The 21,105-nt window shown below is 31.6% G+C and overlaps 4 protein-coding genes and 1 long non-coding RNA gene across 8 annotated transcripts; 2 read left to right on the top strand and 3 right to left on the bottom strand.

Annotated features, from left to right (window-relative positions):
• Positions 1-4,667: 4,667 nt before the first annotated feature.
• LOC137000825 (putative nuclease HARBI1) lies at positions 4,668-6,291 on the top strand. Its single transcript, XM_067358330.1, has 4 exons — positions 4,668-4,985; positions 5,109-5,395; positions 5,473-6,037; positions 6,175-6,291. The coding sequence occupies exons 1-4, from the start codon at positions 4,747-4,749 to the stop codon at positions 6,182-6,184; spliced, it is 1,101 nt and encodes a 366-aa protein (XP_067214431.1). The 5' UTR covers positions 4,668-4,746; the 3' UTR covers positions 6,185-6,291.
• A 477-nt stretch (positions 6,292-6,768) lies between these two features.
• On the bottom strand, positions 6,769-8,141 carry LOC137000829 (uncharacterized). Of its 2 annotated transcripts, none has more exons than XR_010890997.1 (3): positions 7,674-8,141; positions 7,133-7,323; positions 6,769-7,050 (listed from the first exon to the last, which is right to left on the bottom strand). It is a non-coding gene; the product is annotated as an uncharacterized lncRNA (long non-coding RNA). The 2 variants fall into 2 exon arrangements; XR_010890998.1 differs by having other exon boundaries at positions 7,142-7,323; positions 7,674-8,140.
• Positions 8,142-13,382: 5,241 nt separating this feature from the next.
• Positions 13,383-14,613, bottom strand: LOC137000754 (putative uncharacterized protein DDB_G0287113). Its single transcript, XM_067358107.1, has 3 exons — positions 14,607-14,613; positions 13,685-13,906; positions 13,383-13,573 (listed from the first exon to the last, which is right to left on the bottom strand). Exons 1-3 carry the CDS (start codon positions 14,611-14,613, stop codon positions 13,383-13,385), a joined length of 420 nt encoding a protein of 139 aa, XP_067214208.1.
• Positions 14,614-15,303: 690 nt separating this feature from the next.
• LOC137000826 (uncharacterized) lies at positions 15,304-18,431 on the top strand. Of its 2 annotated transcripts, XM_067358331.1 has the most exons (6): positions 15,304-16,469; positions 16,699-16,752; positions 16,846-16,932; positions 17,035-17,291; positions 17,482-17,593; positions 17,719-18,431. In XM_067358331.1, the coding sequence occupies exons 1-6, from the start codon at positions 16,364-16,366 to the stop codon at positions 17,859-17,861; spliced, it is 759 nt and encodes a 252-aa protein (XP_067214432.1). In that variant the 5' UTR covers positions 15,304-16,363; the 3' UTR covers positions 17,862-18,431. The 2 variants fall into 2 exon arrangements, with proteins under 2 accessions (XP_067214432.1, XP_067214433.1); XM_067358332.1 differs by lacking the exon at positions 16,699-16,752 and having other exon boundaries at positions 15,307-16,469.
• Positions 18,432-18,468: 37 nt separating this feature from the next.
• Positions 18,469-20,723, bottom strand: LOC137000824 (putative nuclease HARBI1). 2 transcript variants are annotated; one of them, XM_067358329.1, is made up of 4 exons: positions 20,506-20,723; positions 20,187-20,280; positions 19,181-19,448; positions 18,469-19,059 (listed from the first exon to the last, which is right to left on the bottom strand). In XM_067358329.1, exons 1-4 carry the CDS (start codon positions 20,540-20,542, stop codon positions 18,532-18,534), a joined length of 927 nt encoding a protein of 308 aa, XP_067214430.1. In that variant the 5' UTR covers positions 20,543-20,723; the 3' UTR covers positions 18,469-18,531. The 2 variants fall into 2 exon arrangements, with proteins under 2 accessions (XP_067214430.1, XP_067214429.1); XM_067358328.1 differs by having other exon boundaries at positions 20,187-20,333.
• Between the last annotated feature and the right edge of the window lie 382 nt (positions 20,724-21,105).

Genomic DNA, 21,105 nt, shown 5'->3' on the forward strand with positions numbered 1-21,105 from the left:
CGTTATGTGTGTTTTTATCTTTTTGTGTCCCATGGAGCCGTAAATACAGACGTAACGGTAATACTATTTTTTATTTAACAGATTATAATTGTTTATTTGTATTTTATTTATAAAAAAACTACAGAATATATTATGATTTTAACAAAAGTTTTAATTAAATCGTCAAATTTAGTTAAATAAATAAAATTAGAAAAAGCATTACTAGTAATAACTAGTAACTTGTAGTAACTTTTACGGAAATTTCATGGAATTACGGCTCCATGGGACACCACAGATGTCTATACTAGTACTAGATCGCTAACTTTAGGCTTTGACGTATGGAAAAACTAAGGCTGGCAGGATTTCCGGTTTCGGCCATGACACCCTACAACAAAATAGCCGCTCAACAACTGCTCAACAACTGCTCAACAACTGCTTAACAACTGCTCAACAACTGCTCTTCATCTTTCAAGAATTTTTACAATGGCCGGTATTCATAGTCCGTTCTTATCACGGACTAAGGAATAGAGGGACTGAGTCTAAAGTCCTAGTTTAGGCGAGAGGGGATGGTAATTCAAGCGTGCGGGGAGGACTGCTTTCCGCCATATTGATGTAGCGATGCTCACCATTGAGTAAAAAGAAACAGGAAGGAGCATATACTAGCCAGGACTAGGTAAATCCGCGGACGGATGTACGTCATGGCAGCCATCTTGAGCGACCACTTTTTGAAAGTGAGAGGGAATGCTCGAGCATAGCGGCAAGCGGCATGCCGTACGCATTAATATGCAGTGTATAGTCTTTTATGCAACAGTGTATGGAAATAAACGATCAAAATGGTATACTGTAGAGCTTGTGGCATAACAGCAGCAGCTCGAAATCATGGAATAACGTTTCATCGATTAGTATTATCAACAATAATGAGATTTTTATTTTGGAGATTATAATCATATGTATAGTATTGTGAAATTGTAGATTCACAATAATTACTAAATAATTTTTACTCACAAACAGGTTTCCGAAAAATCCGGATCAAAGAAATGCATGGATAAATTTTTGTAAGGACGAAGGATTTAATATAAATTTAGATTTTAGATTTTAACATTGCTCTTATGGAAATACTGCACGAGTGCAATCCCAATGAAAAACGCCATTAAAATTTGGTATTATTGTTGCATATTATAGTTATTTTCTTTTAATTGTACATTATTTCCTAATTAAACATAACAAGTCATTCAATATTGGCGCCCTTGAGCGGCCATCTTGAGCGACCACTTTATATAGTCACTTCCGTCCAAACTTTTACGACCAAACGCTCCCTCCTGTTTCTTTTTACTCAATGATTCTCACACAGAGATTCTGTGTCTGTGGCCGGTATTCATAGTCCGTTCTTATATTCAAGATCGTCTTAAGCACGAACTTATATTCGCTCTCTTCGTCAGACACAATCTATGTTTGACGAAGAGAGCGAATATAAGTCCGTGCTTAAGACGATTTTGAATATAAGAAGGGACTATGAATACCGCCCTGTGACATGGTTACACTCGTGTAGTGGTGCCACTAGACATAACGAGTGACAAGCGTAAAGAGATTAGGCGGTTTTATTATTGTTGTACTATAAATTTTATAAAATACTTTAACTTTTATTACTCTGGGGCTCTGCATACAGTAGACAAAATATTAGAAATAGCAATAATCATTTGATATTAAAAAGAGAAATTATTTTACATCTAACAAGAGAATAAAATATATTAATTAGTTCCAATTCTTATTTCTTAATTCATGCATTAATTTTTTCTATTTTTTTTATTTTTTAAATAAATAATTTCAATTTCTTATTTCTAATATTTAATAATTATTCCTATTTCTATTTCCTATTTTGTTTATTGTGCGCAGGATCTGACTTTCATTTCTCACACATACGCAAATAGTGAGTTCTATGCATTGAGTAAAAAGAAACAGGAGGGAGCGTTTGGTCGTAAAAGTGCGGACGGAAGTGACTATATAAAGTGGTCGCTCAAGATGGCCGCTCAAGGGCGCCAATATTGAATGATTTGTTATGTTTAATTAGGAAATAATGTACAATTAAAAAAAAATAACTATAATATGCAACAATAATACCAAATTTTAATGGCGTTTTTTATTGGGATTGCACTCGTGCAGTATTTCCATAAGAGCAATGTTAAAATCTAAAATCTAAATTTATATTAAATCCTTTGTCCTTACAAAAATTTATCCATGCATTTCTTTGATCTGGATTTTTCGGAAACCTGTTTGTGAGTGAAAATTATTTAGTAATTATTGTGAATCTACAATTTCACAATACTATACATATGATTATAATCTCCAAAATAAAAATCTCATTATTGTTGATAATACTAATCGATGAAACGTTATTCCATGATTTCGAGCTGCTGCTGTTATGCCACAAGCTCTACAGTATACCATTTTGATCGTTTATTTCCATACACTGTTGCATAAAAGACTATACACTGCATATTAATGCGTACGGCGTACGGTATGCCGCTTGCCGCTATGCTCGAGTATTCCCTCTCACTTTCAAAAAGTGGTCGCTCAAGATGGCTGCCATGACGTACATCCGTCCGCGGATTTGCCTAGTCCTGGCTAGTATATGCTCCCTCCTGTTTCTTTTTACTCAATGGTTCTATGTGTGGTGATTACTAAACGAATATGGCGGCCCCCCCCCCCCGCCGCAAACGTGCTCCCCCGGTACAGCTTGTGCTCCGTCCCTCTATTCCTTAGTCCGTGGTTCTTATATTCAAGATCGTCTTAAGCACGAACTTATATTCGCTCTTTTCGTCAGACACAATCTATGTGTGACGAAGAGAGCGAATATAAGTCCGTGCTTAAGACAATTTTGAATATAAGAACGGACTATGAATACCGCCCGATATTATCAATTTGTATCACCACGGCGGGTATCACATGTGCATACGCACGTACAGATATACACATACACACGCATTGTCGCCATTTTGTTGTAGGGTGTCATGGCCTAAACCGGAAATCCTGCTGGCCTCAGCTCTTTTGACGAAGTCAGCGATCTATAGAGTCCCTATATATAGAGTCTGGCCACTCGATTAGGCTGGCGTCACATAGAACCCGTAATCCGTAATCCGCACCGGAAGTCCGCAAAAGTTACTAGGGATTGCGTCCGTAACGTTACGTATGTTTTTTCTCCTTGTGTCCCATGGAGCCGTAAATACACACGTAACGGTATTACTATTTTTTATTTAACAAATTATAATTGTTTATTTGTATTTTATTCATAAGAAAACTACAGAATATATTATAATTTTAACAAAAATTTTAATTAAATCGTCAAATTTAGTTAAATAAATAAAATTAAAAAAAGCATTACTAGTAATAACTAGTAACTTTTAGTAACTTTTACGGAAATTTCATGGAATTACGGCTCCATGGGACACAAGGAGATAAAACACACGTAACGTTACGGACGCAATCCCTAGTAACTTTTGCGGACTTTCGGTGCGGATTACGGATTACGGGTTCTATGTGACGCCGGCCTTAGTTTTGGAAAAACATGGCGGCGGTATATGCATAGACGCATCTTGTGTTTACCATATTTATGGAATAAAACTTTCATTGCTACACCTTATTCGACTACAAATTGATAGTATTAATAAAAGCAGAGTAAAGCCTATAAAAGTAAGTACAATTATTTGGTATATGGTTTCTAAAATAAAATATCTAAGAATAATGATATTATAAAGAAGTAGGATTTGTCATAAAAATTGTAATTCTAACCTTACATTGTTTTTAATAGTTTTATTTACAATGAGTTTTATTTATAATAAGTTTTATTTAAATGAGTTTTATTTATTATTGTGATACAAACATTATTGTGATACTGAATATATAAGTAATAATAATATGTACTGTAATGATATGATTTTAAGTATTATTAGTTAATTTTTCTTTATTTTTTAATTAAAAATTTCTAGAAAAGAATAATATTAATTGTTAATAATTTTCTTGTTCTATTTCTTTTCAAATTATTATACTTTCTATAAGAACTCCTATTGGTTCCGCCATGTTTTTCCAAACTTTGTTTCGACCAATAAAAATAAACACAAGCGTGGCCAGACTCTATATATAGAGACTCTAGCGATCTAGTACTAGTAAAGACATCTGTGTGGGACACAAGGAGATAAAAACACACGTAACGTTACGGACGAAATACCTAGTAACTTTTGCGGACTTTTGGTGCGGATTACGGGTTCTATGGCCGGCGTCACATAGAACCCGTAATCCGTAATCCGCACCGAAAGTCCGCAAAAGTTACTAGGGATTGCGTCCGTAACGTTACGTTAAGGCACTAGATATGTAGGTATTCTCATCCGCCATTTTGGTTCCTACTAGATGGAGAATTATAGCGTATATAGTATAGTATAGCGTACATGTGTAACACGTCAATTATTAAAAATGATTCAGGACTTTTTTCGACTCATTTTTTGGCAAGGAATAACGCTATGTACTTAGTGGGCAGTCTTTAAGTGTCACCCTGTATACGCTATAATTCTCCATCTAATAGGAACCAAAATGGCGGATGAGAATACCTACATATCTAGTGCCTTAGTTACGTGTGTTTTATCTCCTTGTGGGCCACTTTTTCCAACGTCGGTTAACTTTAACCGACTGTTACAGGATTGCCAACATGAAGAACAAAATATTGTAGTAGAAAGAGAAAATTTCTCTCATAACCTAAACAACTGTTGAGCTGCTGTCATGGATATTATTAATGATAATTGGTTTTCGGAATATGACAATTTTTATAATGATGAAAGTGATGAGTGTGATAATTTAAATAAAAAAAATTTCAAAAAATTACATATTATAAAATTACGCAACAATTATTTTAATATTTGTGAAGAAAAAGATTTTCAAAGAAGATTTGTAATATCAAAAAAAAGTTTTGAAATGTTATTACAAAAAATCGAAAATAAAATACAATATAATACTAATCGGTATAAATAATAATATTTATAAATACAAAACCAAGTAGTATAAAATAAATTTTCCAAAAAAGAAGTGTACACAATTACGTTTCTATGAACAATATTTTAATATCATTTTATGTGTTATTTCAGTAATGCTGCTATTCCACCAGTCATTCAATTATTGGTTACACTCAGATTTTATGCAACTGGATGCTTTTTAATAACAGCTGCTGATTTTTGTGGAATTAGTGAAACAAGCGCTCACAAAATTATTCATAGAGTATCTCCTGAGATTGCTGCATTACGAAACGATTTTATAAAATTACCTCTTTTATCTGAGGAAATTCGAGAAAATGAACAAAAATTTTTCAAAGTAGCCAAATTTATTCGTGTTATTGGTTGTATGGATTGCACACATATTAAAGTGGAATCATTTGGTATGTAATACTTGAACTTATTCTTAGCTTACAAAATTATATATTTGTAATTAACAAATAATATATTTGTATTTTAGGAGGAGAAAATTGCGAATTATATCGCAATAGAAAAGGCTTTTTTTCTATAAATGTGCAAGTCATAATAAATGCCAAATTAGAAATAATTGATATTGTAGCACGTTGGCCAGGATCAACACATGATTCTACAATTTTTAATCATTCTAGAATTAAAACCTTATTTGATGCACATACATTTGGTGACAGTTTACTTCTTGCAGATTCTGGGTATCCAAATCTACCATATTTAATGACACCGTTGTTACATCCCACAACACCAGAAGAACATTTATATAATGAAGCTCAAATTCGAACACGTACAAGAATTGAAAGATGTTTTGGCATTTGGAAAAGAAGATTTGCTATTTTATCAATTGGAATGCGATGTCGCACAGTTGAAAATACATTTCCTATTATAATAGCAACAGCCGTTTTGCATAATATTGCCCAACAGGAACATAATTCAAACTTAATTAGTAATTCTGAACAATGTGATAATACTATTATACAAATACAAAATGCTGATTTAAATTCTAGAAATAATAATAATGAACGAGAAAAATTAATTTTAGAATATTTTAAAAGGTAATATTGAAATGAATTATATATATTATATATATATATATATATATATATATATATATATATATATATATATATATGAAATTATTACAAATAAGATATAATATGAAATTATGTATCTACAAATTTAATAATTGCAGGTTACTTTGAAGCATGTCAAAGAAACTTCAAAAAAACATTAAAGGCAACAATAATATATTTTATTAATTTTTTAAATATAAATAAATAAAAACAGATTATCAACTTAAAGAAAGAAATTGTTATTATTAATAACCTTTTACAAAAAATAATGACATTTTAGATGTATTTATAATAGTAATAACATTAAATACAATAAAAAATACAGCACCTTTATATTATTTTTTTAATATAATGCATTTGTCGTATTTAATAATCTGGTTTATCAAACTCTGATAATATAAACTAAAAATATGTTTTAAATAAGAAATTAAATAAATTCAACTTTTAAATTCAATGAACAAAACAAACATATTTCAGGTACAGAAGATTATCTCTTCAAAGAAACTTAATAGAAATAAAAAATTCAATCTTATCGAGTAAAATTCGAGTAAAAAAAAAACTAATCAATAAAAATATTGTAAACTATAAACTAAAAGTTTATTTTCATATTATTCTAAAGATATTACCTCTTGTTCCTCAATTTTTTGTTTTATCAGTTTTTCTTTTTCTATTAATATTTTTTCTTTTTCTATAGATAATTTTAATAATTCTACTTTTAATTTTTCTGTTTCTAATTTGTTCTTTAACGTTTCCATTTCGTACATTTCTTTTTCTTCTATATTAGCTTTTTTATTACATGCTATTTCAGTATTTTTTAGTTTTGAAATCTTATTGCACTGGCTGATTTCATCATGCTTCCTTTTTTTACCAATAGTACATGTTGATGTTGTTGGTATATCCTCTTCTTTATTTTGTAACGGAAAACTTATTTGTGATTTTAATTTCTTGCTATTCCAAATTGTCCAATCATTAATTTCTTTATTCTTTATTAAATGCTAAAAATTTTAAATGTTTTGTGTTAAATATTATATATTTATATTTTGTTAATAACTTTGTATTATTGAGTTATGAATTTACTGTAAATACTTCAGTTGAATTGCTTTCATCATTTGTATCTTGTAAAATATCATCAACTGTTATAATGTTTTCTTTATTATAAATGAAATCTGAATCATAGGGATTTAATAATCCATTTGTTGCTGTTTCCCCCATAATTTCTTTAGCTCGTTCATATAACATATTTTTTTCTAAATTAGACACACCTCCACCTACAAATTCGATAACAAAGTATAATACTTTTCTAATTTTAACATTAATATAATAATATAATACCATTAATTATATTAATATACATATCGTCCCTCTTATACCAAAATCATAAATGTGCAAATTTTCTTTAATCTCTTTGTGAAATTTATTTTATACTACTTGATAAGGTATTTACAAAGCTAGGAGCTTCAGAGGATATTTTAAATATCCTAGGATATTTTAAATACTTAGTTCTGAAGCTTTGTAAATACAAAATCAAATAATACAAAATAAATGTTACAAAGAAAAATGAGATTAAAATTTGCACATTCGTGGTTTTGACATAAAAGGCACGATATAACATTTATACCTGTTTTATAAATTTCTCGCTTAAATGTAGCGCAATATTTTCTTGTTTCTTTTTTTATATTATCCCATAAATATTTTAAATTTTTTTCTGTTCGTTGTATCGTATTACGTGCATTAAATTCCTTTGTAACATTTGCCCACGTTTCATCTTTTTTTAAAATTATATTATTATTGCATTCTTTATTTTCTATTATGTGTCGATATAAAAAAATAATGTCTAATAAACTATTTTTATCACTAGTTGTGAAGTTTCTTGATCGTTGCATTGTTATCTATTTTTAATTGTTAATATATTTATATACTCTTTCACTTTTATATCACTTTCTTTTTATTGTGTATTTAACGTGCCGTCACCGTGCTAAAAGATTACAGGTTAGGATCAGTTAGAATCGATGACGTGTATTTTAGTTACAAGTTTCGAAGTTGGCTATTCTGAAAAGTTAACGGACGGTTAGGCTTAACCGACGTTGGAAAAAGTGGCCCTGTGTCCCATGGAGCCGTAATTCCATGAAATTTCCGTAAAAGTTACTACAAGTTACTAGTTATTACTAGTAATACTTTTTTTAATTTTATTTATTTAACTAAATTTGACGATTTAATTAAAATTTTTGTTAAAATTATAATATATTCTGTAGTTTTCTTATGAATAAAATACAAATAAACAATTATAATCTGTTAAATAAAAAATAGTAATACCGTTACGTGTGTATTTACGGCTCCATGAGACACAAGGAGAAAAAACACACGTAACGTTACGGATGCAATCTCTAGTAACTTTTGCAGACTTCCGGTGCGGATTACGGATTACGGGTTCTATGTGACGCCGGCCTATGTGACACCGGCCTTATTTGCTTGCGACGGTTACGTTGAGAACAACGCATCATACAAATCTGAATTTGTTTCTATTTATTCTGGATCATTTTCAATTCTGTACTGTTCTACTACGAGAGGTAAGTCTTTTATCAATTTTACGCAAATAAATATAAAAATAGCTTTAATTTCATGCTTTTGCATTTATTTCGGTGGTTTGTTACAAAAGGCGTCGAATTTTTTCAATTTGTAGTGTTGTTGCTTTATATGATTATATATTTGTGATGTGGCAAAAATTGAGAATACATATAGCGTTTTCGATTAAACGGATTTTGATCCAACGCGGATTAATCACTATTTTACTATAAATTCAAGATTTTTATTGGTGAGGACGATGCAATGGCGTCAACCAACATGCTTCTTATTGCTCCAATATGCTCCAATCTATAGTATACGTAACATAATTGTAAAAGTATAAAGTCTAGTAAGGCTTGTTTAGATATTTGGTAGGCGGTCGGAATAAATGGGAGAGCAATGGAGCTGTCGTGAGGCAGCAATTTTCTTTTTTTAAGGTTATCCTCTGGTTAGAGGAATGTTGCCAAGATCTTTAGAGAGAAGATTACCTCATGCGCAAAGAGGGACAAGCGGCAAGAGGGGCAAATGCAGAGAGGGGCGAGCGGCAAGAGGGGCAAATGCTGAGAGGAACGAGCGGCAAGAGGGGCAATGATGATCTCATCGGCGAACAGAAGCTATCTCACAAGGGGTGGGCACGAACTGTAAAATACAAAATGGAATGAGCCATAGTTCATTCAAAAGGGGAGATCAAGGGTATAAAAAATGTAAAAGGGTTTGGGTGCATGGGCCTTAGTTTCGGAGAAATTTGCATGTGAAGTTAGACATTCGGTTGGCTGGGCGGTAAGTACTATGAATAGTTCCAACAAAGCATAAAGCGCCGTGCGCAGCCTAAGGCGCGCGCCTATAATTTTTCTCATCTATAGCGAGGACAGTTCGAGACCTCGCTGTACCAACTTTTTTTTTATACGACTATCTTTAGCAATGTAATAAATTTTTATTATTCTTTGCAGTAAAATATTAATTATGCAATCTTTATATTTATATATAATATTTGTTTTATATTATGTAATAAAAAATAACACCAATTTTTATATATTTATTTATTTATTTCATTTTATTTATTATAAAATTCAGACATTGCCGTACAATGTTGAGCACTACATGTGCGTAAATTTTCATGCACAACATTGTACGGCAATATCTGAATTTTATAATAAATAAAATAAAATAAATAAATAAATATATAAAAATTGGTGTTATTTTTTATTACATAATATAAAACAAATATTATTGTGGCGGCTCACCGCCACACCGCTGCACTGACGCGGTATAATACGCCGCGGCGCCGCTACGTGCCGCAGGCCGTCTACGATTACGAGCTTGCGGAGACACCGCCAGGTTGCGCAGGCGGTGAAGAGCTTTCTCGCGATCAAGCTTCGATCGAAGGGATATAAAAGAGCTGCTCCGCAGATCTTTCCTCACTCACTCGCTTCAAGGCGAGCTCTCTCCAGGGCCCTTGAACTGAGTCGTACTCTGCCTCGGCAGAATCTAACCAGAGACACATAGTCTCGCAGTTTTCCTCACGCTGCCTCGCAAGGCGCGTAAAAAGAAAACAGAGTCCCAGCATCGGCCGCACATTTCAACCAAGCGGCCCGCGGATACTCCACTTTCGCCGTCACCTCCTCAGTCTCTAGTTTGGAAATTGATTCCAGAGTTTCTAGAGTTCTGCGTCCGGTTGACTCGACCACCAAGGGACACTCTTACACAAGGCGACATCCGAATTCGGAGACCTCTCTCTCCTCGGTACACGGAGCAATCCGCAATTCCGAGAGCCGAGACGGTTGCTACCACCAGCACATCAGAGACTCGTTCCGTGGCAGTACAGACTTCACCGCTCAGAGCCTGCTCAGAGAGCAGTTGTCAGACGGAAGACCATTTCCCGAACGGAGTTCCACCGACGCCGGGAAAGGGGCTGCAACGAGCTAACTCAATTGAACCGTCCTTTTTAGGACCCGTTCAACACACTAAGACGCGGCCGGTAATTTCTTACCGCGCCCGTCAATTTTTCTTTTGACTCTCGGCCTTACACTTTTGCCGAGAAAGCGCCTCTGGCGCAATCAATTAAATCAAACAAAACTTGTACATTTACTCTACTTCTCTGACGAGGAAAAATAAATTATATTTTTCTAAGAAATTGGTTTCATAATTTCAACCAAGTCGAACACAATCCATTAGACCATACGCCTATAATTATATATAAAAAATATAAAAATTGCATAATTAATATTTTACTGCAAAGAATAATAAAAATTTATTACATTGCTAAAGATAGTCGTATAAAAAAAAAGTTGGTACAGCGAGGTCTCGAACTGTCCTCGCCATAGATGAGAAAAATTATAGGCGCGCAGCCACGGCGCTTCATGCTTTGTTGGAACTATTCATAGTACTTACCGCCCAGCCAACCGAATGTCTAACTTCACATGCAAATTTCTCCGAAACTAATAGCGTTTTCGAGTAAACGGGGTTTGAACAACCCAAGATTGGTTAATGACGTCATTGCAACCTCTCCACCAATGAAAGACTTGCATTTATAGTAAAATAGTGATTGATCAACCCTAGATCGTTCAAACCCCGTTTATTCGAAAACGCTATAAGGCCCATGCACCCAAACCCTTTTACATTTTTTATACCCTCGATCTCCCCTTTTGAATGAACTATGGCTCATTCCATTTCGTATTTTACAGTTTGTGCCTACCCCTTGTCAGACAGCTACTGTTTGTCGATGAGATCATCATACTCTCTCCTTCCTTCATCGCCCCTCGCCATCAAGCTGTTTCTAGCTCCCCCCCTTCTTTCATCGCTCCTCGCCATCCAGTCCTTTTTCTTGATTAACTCTAACACGTCCAGCTCTTCCGTGATATTTGCCTCACGGAGCTCAGCGTCCATCTTGATTCTTGCGTCATTGTACCTACTGCATCTCCATATCACGTGCTCTAGGGTGTGTTCCGATATACACTGTCAGTACTGGTAGTACTGAAAAATTGTTCCATTATTAGCATGCAGTGTGCCGCGACAGCATCTAGTTCCATTAATGACGTCATAGATAGTAGCCATATTGCCACTGCAACTGCTGCAGCTCATGAGCAATGCTGCCAGAAACGAGCGGTGGCATCACACTAATACAACCGAGAACCGATGACGTCACCCTATCCGTGTGAGCTCGACCCGGTCGACCAATGGAAGAGAACGCCGTCTCCCTTCCACCGAGCCGACGCAACAGACGATAAATGCTAAGAAGTAAGTGTTTCTAAGGCATGTGGCTGGAATATGAAAAATCCCGTGTTCGAGATTTGCTTCTCGCAACTTTCTTTTCTTTTTTCCGCATTTGTTTCTAACAGTGTAAATTATCAAATAATCTTTTTTTTGCTTAAAAAATAATAGTTTATATTTATTAATAATATTCGCATATGTTAAAACTAACAATTTTTGAAATAATTTAGATTTGCTATTGTCAATAGAAAAATGAAGTTATTTTGCAATATTGCAACAAAGTGTAAATTTAACATATACTATGTTCTTGCCATTCGCCTTATTCGTTTAGCCATGCTTGCTTTGGCATTTATGTCTATCGACTCGAAAGATTTTACATACCTGTAAAACTTTTAATTATTTCCCAACTTACAATTAGTCACTCGCGTCCTGATATTTTTTCTTCCGTTCAATAATTTTCTATTCGTACATTCGGAGAATCCGAATAGTGAGATCAATAATGTACTTAATTTTCGTACACTCTAGTATCTCAATCTGAGATCGGTGTACATTTTAACGTGTCAAATGTAGGCGAATTATTTCTATATAAAAGATAATTAAAATTTTCACACCAACAATCTATGATATATGCTCCATATGCCATATTATATTTTATTCCATTTTTAATCATTTATTTTAAACTACTGCATATTAGCAAAAGTTACTGTACTATGGAGATGAGTGGAGGAGACGGTAACATATATTATAAATGCAGTCAGATTTATTGTACTCTTGTTAAAATATTGTAAAAATAATGTATTATTAGTAATTATAATAGTATTTATTAGTAATTATAATAGTATTATTAATAGTGGTCTTCCGCACCACCTTCGAGGTTCCACTAACGGCGCGTTAGGTTTTTTTAGTGGACCTTCGCCAGGAGCCCTATTATACCACATTTCATTAATCTTTCTATATATTTCTTTTATACATATGTGATGTCATTTGCAGACATGTTAGTAATATTTTATTTATCTATAAATATGTGACGGGATAGAGAGTTAGCACGAGATAATTGATTTTATTTGAAATTTTATTTTATATATATGTAAAATAAATCTTAATATAAAATTATCACAATATGACTAGTCAATATATATTTATTATAATGTTATCACATAAATTAGATTAAAAAACATATTATTAATAATAATAATAAATCAATAAAAAAAATATGAAATAAAAATATAAATAAAAAATTAAAAAATAATAAAAATATCGTCAAAAATAATAAAAATATAAATAAAAAAAAAATATAAGTATATTGTATAAGTAATATAAGTTAAAAAATAAAAATATAAATAAAAAATAGAAAAGATATTAAAAAATAAAAATATAAGTATATTGTATAAGTAAATAAGTTAAAAAATAATAAAAATATAAATAAAAAATACAAAAAAAATATTAAAAAATAAAAGTTTGTTAAAAAAATAAAATTAATATTAATATGAAATTAATATATAAAATTATTTTTATATTTATCTAATATTTTTTTAATTTATATAATATTTTTTTATTATGATATGGCCTCTTCCGCCCTGGCCACCTCTCGGTCCCCACCCACCTCTGCCACCCCATCCACCTCTGCCGCTCCATCCACCTCTGCCTCCCCATCCACCTCTGCCTCCCTATCCACCTCTGCCTCCCCATTCACTTCTTCCACCTCGCTGGTGATACCAGCGAGCGCGAGACTTTCCGCCTCTTCTCCTTTTTTCTAAAAAATAAGCACATTTACAGATAAGTACTATATTAAATAAAACAATCATGCATATAAATTAATCATTTAGTTACAAAAAATAAAAAAAAAAAATAATGTACCTCTTGTTTGTTCCTCCGGCTGCTGCTGCTCTTGGATATTTTCTGTGTTTGTATTTTGCTGCTGCTGCTGCTGCGTTGTTGCACCACTACTTATTAACAAATGCAGCTGCTGCTGCATTTGTACCAATTTTTCTTGTTGATGCAACATTTGTTGCATCAACTGTTGTACAGCAGCATCTTTCTCCTCCAGCGTCATACTTTCCACTCTTTGTGTCATGTCCTCTGCAAAAATTAATATATATTTATTAAATTAGTAATACATTTATGAGTTTAAAAAAAATAAAAACTGTTATATATGTATAAGAGAGGAGAAAGAAACTAAAGATTAAACATTTTGCTAACAAAATAAATAACATGAAAAACGGTAGAAGAATTATGAGCTACAGCTAAATAATATGTGTTAACCTTTCTTATATTTACAAAATTGTCTTTAAGAATATAAACAGTTGACTATTCGACCATTCTCAATATACATAAAATTAAAAGAATCAGCAATTTTAATATTCAAAATACATAAAATTAAAAATTTTAATCTTTAAGCAAGATTTAATGTAAATTTTTTTAAAAAGCTATGCTACTTGAGAAACTTGCAACATAGAAACAATAGATTGAGATTAGCGATTATTGGAGTAACGTTATATTATAATAAAGATTCTCTACGTAGAATAGAGAAAATATTAGGAATAGGAATAAATATTAAATATTAGGAAAATCAAATTGGAATTATTTTATTTGAAATAAGATAACGAAATGTATTAATTATTCCTAATTCTTAACACATAATTCTAGTCATAATCAATCTAGTCATCACTCTTATGCCGTTTTTCATATTATTTAATTAAAAATTTTATTTTTAATTAATAAATAATAATAATTTATATCTCTTATGATGATTTTAATAATAATTTAATTTTCTACTTACGATCCATATTTCGCAATATTCTTCAAATCGACTTTTCCGTCAAGTCTATTAACTGATAAGGAACCGAAGGAACTAGTCTGATCTCTGTTTGTACGCGACTTATAAACACAATTGAGGACGCGGATCAACGAAATCGCTCTGCGCTCGAAATCGTGTAAAAATATCGTCTAAACGTCTCGAAGCATGAAAATTTTGAAAGTCGCAAAATTAATTTTTTTTAAACATAGGCTTGTAGAGAATGATGAGACGAAACTTTTTTCTATTTGCAGTTTTTTTGTTCGATGCTTATTTTTAATAATAAAAATAAAAAATTGAAAAATTTTTATTCCCAAATTCAATAAGATTTTAAGATATAAATCGTCGTAATTTTGCCAAATTTTGTTGAAATTGTTTAAAATTTGGTATATCTGCAAATGACACTACACTTGTAAATGACAAGAGTAAAAAGAGTATCTTGTCTGCAAATGACACCACACTTGTAAATGACAAGAGTAAAAAGAGTATCTTGTCTGCAAATGACACCGCACTTGTAAATGACAAGAGTAAAAAGAGTATCTTGTCTGCAAATGACACCGCACTTGTAAATGACAAGTGTAAAAAAAGTATTTTGTCTACAAATGACATCACATATGTATAAAAGAAATATATAGAAAGATTAATGAAATGTGGTATAATAAGGCTCCTGGCGAAGGTCCACTAAAAAAACCTAACGCGCCGTTAGTGGAACCTCGAAGGTGGTGCGGAAGACCACTATTAATAATACTATTATAATTACTAATAAATACTATTATAATTACTAATAATACATTATTTTTACAATATTTTAACAAGAGTACAATAAATCTGACTGCATTTATAATATATGTTACCGTCTCCTCCACTCATCTCCATAGTACAGTAACTTTTGCTAATATGCAGTAGTTTAAAATAAATGATTAAAAATGGAATAAAATATAATATGGCATATGGAGCATATATCATAGATTGTTGGTGTGAAAATTTTAATTATCTTTTATATAGAAATAATTCGCCTACATTTGACACGTTAAAATGTACACCGATCTCAGATTGAGATACTAGAGTGTACGAAAATTAAGTACATTATTGATCTCACTATTCGGATTCTCCGAATGTACGAATAGAAAATTATTGAACGGAAGAAAAAATATCAGGACGCGAGTGACTAATTGTAAGTTGGGAAATAATTAAAAGTTTTACAGGTATGTAAAATCTTTCGAGTCGATAGACATAAATGCCAAAGCAAGCATGGCTAAACGAATAAGGCGAATGGCAAGAACATAGTATATGTTAAATTTACACTTTGTTGCAATATTGCAAAATAACTTCATTTTTCTATTGACAATAGCAAATCTGAATTATTTCAAAAATTGTTAGTTTTAACATATGCGAATATTATTAATAAATATAAACTATTATTTTTTAAGCAAAAAAAAGATTATTTGATAATTTACACTGTTAGAAACAAATGCGGAAAAAAGAAAAGAAAGTTGCGAGAAGCAAATCTCGAACACGGGATTTTTCATATTCCAGCCACATGCCTTAGAAACACTTACTTCTTAGCATTTATCGTCTGTTGCGTCGGCTCGGTGGAAGGGAGACGGCGTTCTCTTCCATTGGTCGACCGGGTCGAGCTCACACGGATAGGGTGACGTCATCGGTTCTCGGTTGTATTAGTGTGATGCCGCCGCTCGTTTCTGGCAGCATTGCTCATGAGGTGAGGCAGTTACAGTGAGAATATGACTGCAATGGCGAACAATGTGCAAGTGCATCTATTTGACGCAGAAACTAAAAAATCATACTATTTACACTTAACTGAGGAAGACGCACATAAAGCGAAAAATGGTGAGTAAAATTTACATTACAAAATTATATTCTTAACATTATATTGTAAAATTGACTTACATAGTATGTTATAACCTCACTTGTAGTGTACATATTTTAATTACTTATAATTTCTTATAGCAAAAAAAATTAATAATATTGTAACATTATTCACGTACATATTTTAATATATTCTGTAATGTATAAGAAGATGGTATCTTATTTTTTTATAAAATTACGTGTTTTACAGATATAAACTTTGCATCAGTGTTATTGAAATATGCGAAAGAAAATGATAATTTTGGTATATAATATTCTATACTATATAACATAACTTATATTAATGTGAATTTTATATAAATCTTTTATTGTGTCAAAAATATAATTCTATTAACAGAAACACCGAGCACAAGCAGTATAGGAGGAACAAATAGTTCTACATCAGATATATCAGATTTTGGAGATACAAAATCTAATAATGAAGGTATTTAATAAGAATCTAATAATGAAGATATTTACATCTCATATAAATTATATATATATTATACATATATATATTATATATTATTTTGCTTATGTATTACAGATGTTTATTTATGGAATAAAAAAGAAACTTTATTATTAATAAGTTTATATAAAGAACATGAAGAAATGTTTACCTCGGGAAAAACAAAGCAAAATTTATGTTGGAAGCGAATAGCAACAGAAATGGCACAAAAAGGTTGCAATATCTCTGGAAAAAAATGTTGTACAAAGTTTCAAACTTTAAAACGAACCTACAAACAAATAAAGGATCACAATAATAAATCAGGGAATTCCAGGAAAACGTGGGAATATCTTGATGTATGTTGTATATTATAAAATCTTGTGTATGCACAATGCTAGAAATTGCTTTGAAAATGAATAAATAACAAATTAACAAATCACGTTTGAACAATTCAACCAATTTCTAGCATCATAGGCACAAGGCTTTAGATTGTGTGTGATACTTATATTTTTATATAAATATACATATAGATATATATACTTACAGGCTATGGATGAACTATGTGGAACAAAACCGTGGATTGAACCAATATCAACTGCTTCATCTGATCAAAATAATCAACCTGCAGAATTATTAGGTCCTATAAAGAAACATAAAGGTATGTATATTTTTAATTAGTACGTCTATATCATAATTACTTAGTTTATGTTAAAAAAAATATAACTTAATTTTAAATTAAATTAATAAAATAATTATTTAATTTGTGTATTGATATACTTACAGATAAAATACATGCCACATCAAAAAATGTATTGTTGGAGTACAGAAAACTTCGTGCAGAAAAAAGAGACGCGCAACATAAAGAAAAAATGGACTTGTTAAAGGATATTAAAAACTTAATCCAAGACACAATACAAAAGGAATAACATTGCTCGAACTGAACGTTGCTTAAAAGACTGAAAGTTATTAAAAAAGTTCCTATATATAGTGCAATTTTTATAAGATATATGTATTCTAGTGTGCAAACGTTACGTTCTATTTCATTTTTTCTATACAAATTTTTATTTTTATTTATATTGAAATTGCATATACTTAGAAGACTTAGTGTATACAAAGCGTTTTTTCTTTTTAACTATCTGTGATTAGCCAAAGATCTGTTAAATGTTATTGTTTTATTAATTTAGTTTAAAAATAAGTTTTATTTAAGATTTTTCTCATGTAAGTTAAGTAACTAACTATAGCATAGCTATACCAATTTGAAGTATACATATGTTTACTTTTTTTGATCTGATAATCAATATTTAATATAAAATATTAATTTTGTTACTATTAAACGCACAGTGTGATAAAGATAACCGTTTTTAGTTAAGAAATACTTAAATATTATTAATAGCATAGGATTATAATAACTGTGAAAGTGTTCAACAATAATCAACACATTGTATTATTTTTTAATCAAAGTTTAATGCTAAAATAAAAAATGTCATACAATATAAGTGTTACACGTAATACATTTCTGAAACGTCTGTAACGAAATGTTTAACAAAAGTTCAACTTTTAATAAATAAAAGTAGTTGGAAAATGCAAATATTTATATTATCTCTCATTCAACATATATGTTAACGCATTTCTTTTTTCAACGCCTCTTTCTTTATCTAAAGCAGTAATTTCATTGTCATTTGCAATCTCTGGAATATTGTTTCTTTCAATAATTATGACATCATCTATAAGATCATTGTTTAAAATACAAATATTGTGCAGCACACAACAAGTAATGATATATTGTGGTATAAGATCTGTCCGTTTCATGTATAATTTATCTAAGAGACTACGAAAACGTCCTTTCAACAAACCAATGGCTCTTTCAATCATTACACGAGCCGAACTCAGGCGTGTATTATAATTTATTTGTGCTGCAGTCAAATGGCCATTGTTTCTGTACGGCACCAGTACATGTTTTTGCAGTGTATATGCAGCATCACCTATTAGATGACTATCGTGTGGAAAGTAGTTTTCTGTACACATAGATTGGATGCCACTTAGTCGAAATACGCGCATATCATGCACAGAACCAGGTTGTCCTGCGTAGCAATGAATAAACTTTAAGGTGGAATCACATATAATCTGCAATAAATATCTGTATTACAACACTTTTGAGCATTTATCAATCTTTCTCTTTCAAAGCTTAACCATAGAATTATAATTATTCATATTATTAATTACACTAATTATACGTTTTACTTACTTGTAATTGTATTGAATAGTAACCTTTCCGATTTATGTAGCTTTCTGCATGTTTCTTTGGTTTATGTATATGTATGTGTGTACCGTCTATGGCACCAATTACTTTAGGAAACTTGTGTTTATTTTGAACATCCATCCATGTATATTCTGCTTCTTCTACGTTTGGCCATTTAATAAATTTAGGTGCTAGAGAATAAATTGCTGCGCAGACTCTTCTGTTAGCACGCCAAGCAGTTGCTCGTCCAATGTCGAATCGGTCACAAACTGATCTGTTAAATACAGAATATATATGTACAGTATATAAACATAGTATTAATAGTAGTATAAATATAATATTTATTTCACATAAATATTTTTTTAAGTTATATACAACTAAATATGTATTCACTTATATACAAATATAAATATAAACATATATAAATAAATAAATATATATATATATATATATATATATATATATATATATATATATATATATATATATATATACAGGGTGTCTGGCAATAATCGCCCCACCGGTCATATACAGGTAGAGGAGATCAAATCGAGTAGAAAAGTCCTTTACCATTTTTTAATTTTCATAATAAGTACTGAGTAATTAACGAAAAAAGATCGGCGAATCCGCGCGAGTAAAGCGCGCGCGGTGAGAAGGACGTCCCACTGTTACGCGATCACTAGGACACAAGGCTCTAGCGTTACGCGCCGCTCGTATGTTGCCATTGTCATTTGTAGAGCGCTCCTCCCAACGCTTCATCGCGCGCCTAGTGATCGCATAGCAGTGGGATGTCCTTCTCGCTGCGCGCGCTTTACTTGCACGGATTCACCAATCTTTTTTCGTTAATTACTTAGTACTTATTACAAAAATCAAAAAATGGTAAAGGACTTTTCTACTCGATTTGACCTCCTCTACCTGTATATGACCGGTGGGGCAATTATTGCCAGACACCCTGTATATATATATATATAAATTAAAGAAATATGCAGAAAGCTACATAAATCGAAATTACCTATATGAGTCAGGTGTTGCCATTGTCCACAGTGCTACTAATAATTGTACGTCCGGAGATATTGTGCACCGTCCGTATCTATTAGACTGTTTTTCTAAATTGGGTTTTATTAAATTTAATACATATGTGAATACTGCACGCGACATCCTGTAATTAAAGGTTAATTAATTTTAAATAAAATAAAATTTTCTTTAAGTATTCAAATTCTTTAAAAATTCAAGATAGTAAGATTGCTCTCATACTTTGTATAATAAATATTTTTACTTTTAATGTATTATACATAAAGCTACACGATATATTTTATTTTCACTTATCTTACCGAAAGTGACTCTTAAATTCCATATCTGAATATTCATTCACTGTATTCATGTAATTTTTTACACGAGGTCGAATTTGAATTGGCAATGATGGCAATTTTTCTTCTTCTTCTTCGGAAAAACTATCGCTGCTGCTTTCATTCAAAATCTCTAATGCTATTAAGCATATTGACAACTTACGTTGTTTGTCCATCATGTCTATAACAATTATATTTATTATATTAATTATTAGGGTTATCATATGACCTTCATGAAATCACTTATAAAATACTAACTTTTTTCTATTTCTTATACAGGGTGTCCCAGACTTACCGAATAACCGGTTTAGGGTAGACTCCTGAGGTTGTTCTGAGACGAAAGTTCTTTTGGCAAAATGTCGAGGGTGTCGTAATTTCGGCGTTATGAAGGGTAAAAGTTTCCCAATCGATGCGCTGAATTTTCCCGCGCTCAGGGACATCGCACATCAAAAGAGCCCCGTGCATCGCGCAACGATTGACTCGATCGAGCGCATTCCTCGCGATTGTTCACGCATTCACTGTTCACTGTTTCACAGTACTCCACAGGAAAAGTGGAGTCAGATCCGCCGGAGACCTCGCCGGCCA

This window comes from Linepithema humile, chromosome 6 (genome assembly GCF_040581485.1).
Source record: "Linepithema humile isolate Giens D197 chromosome 6, Lhum_UNIL_v1.0, whole genome shotgun sequence".
NCBI classification, from domain to species: Eukaryota; Metazoa; Arthropoda; class Insecta; order Hymenoptera; family Formicidae; genus Linepithema; species Linepithema humile.

Bases quoted from the DNA above. Each gene is read 5' to 3' on its own strand.
- LOC137000825 (XM_067358330.1), top strand. From the start codon at position 4,747: ATGGATATTATTAATGATAATTGGTTTTCGGAATATGACAATTTTTAT. The intron at 4,986-5,108 runs GTATAAATAATA...GTGTTATTTCAG, and splicing joins ATACAATATAATACTAATCG to TAATGCTGCTATTCCACCAG. The intron at 5,396-5,472 runs GTATGTAATACT...TTTGTATTTTAG, and splicing joins TATTAAAGTGGAATCATTTG to GAGGAGAAAATTGCGAATTA.
- LOC137000754 (XM_067358107.1), bottom strand. The intron at 13,574-13,684 runs GTACATTATTTT...TTTAGAAAAAAG, and splicing joins GCCGGAGGAACAAACAAGAG to GAGAAGAGGCGGAAAGTCTC.
- LOC137000826 (XM_067358331.1), top strand. From the start codon at position 16,364: ATGACTGCAATGGCGAACAATGTGCAAGTGCATCTATTTGACGCAGAA. The intron at 16,753-16,845 runs GTATATAATATT...TTCTATTAACAG, and splicing joins GAAAGAAAATGATAATTTTG to AAACACCGAGCACAAGCAGT. The intron at 17,292-17,481 runs GTATGTTGTATA...ATATACTTACAG, and splicing joins AAACGTGGGAATATCTTGAT to GCTATGGATGAACTATGTGG.
- LOC137000824 (XM_067358328.1), bottom strand. From the start codon at position 20,699: ATGATGGACAAACAACGTAAGTTGTCAATATGCTTAATAGCATTAGAG. The intron at 19,449-20,186 runs GTAATTTCGATT...TGTATTTAACAG, and splicing joins GCAACACCTGACTCATATAG to ATCAGTTTGTGACCGATTCG. The intron at 19,060-19,180 runs GTAAGTAAAACG...TATTTATTGCAG, and splicing joins ACTATTCAATACAATTACAA to ATTATATGTGATTCCACCTT.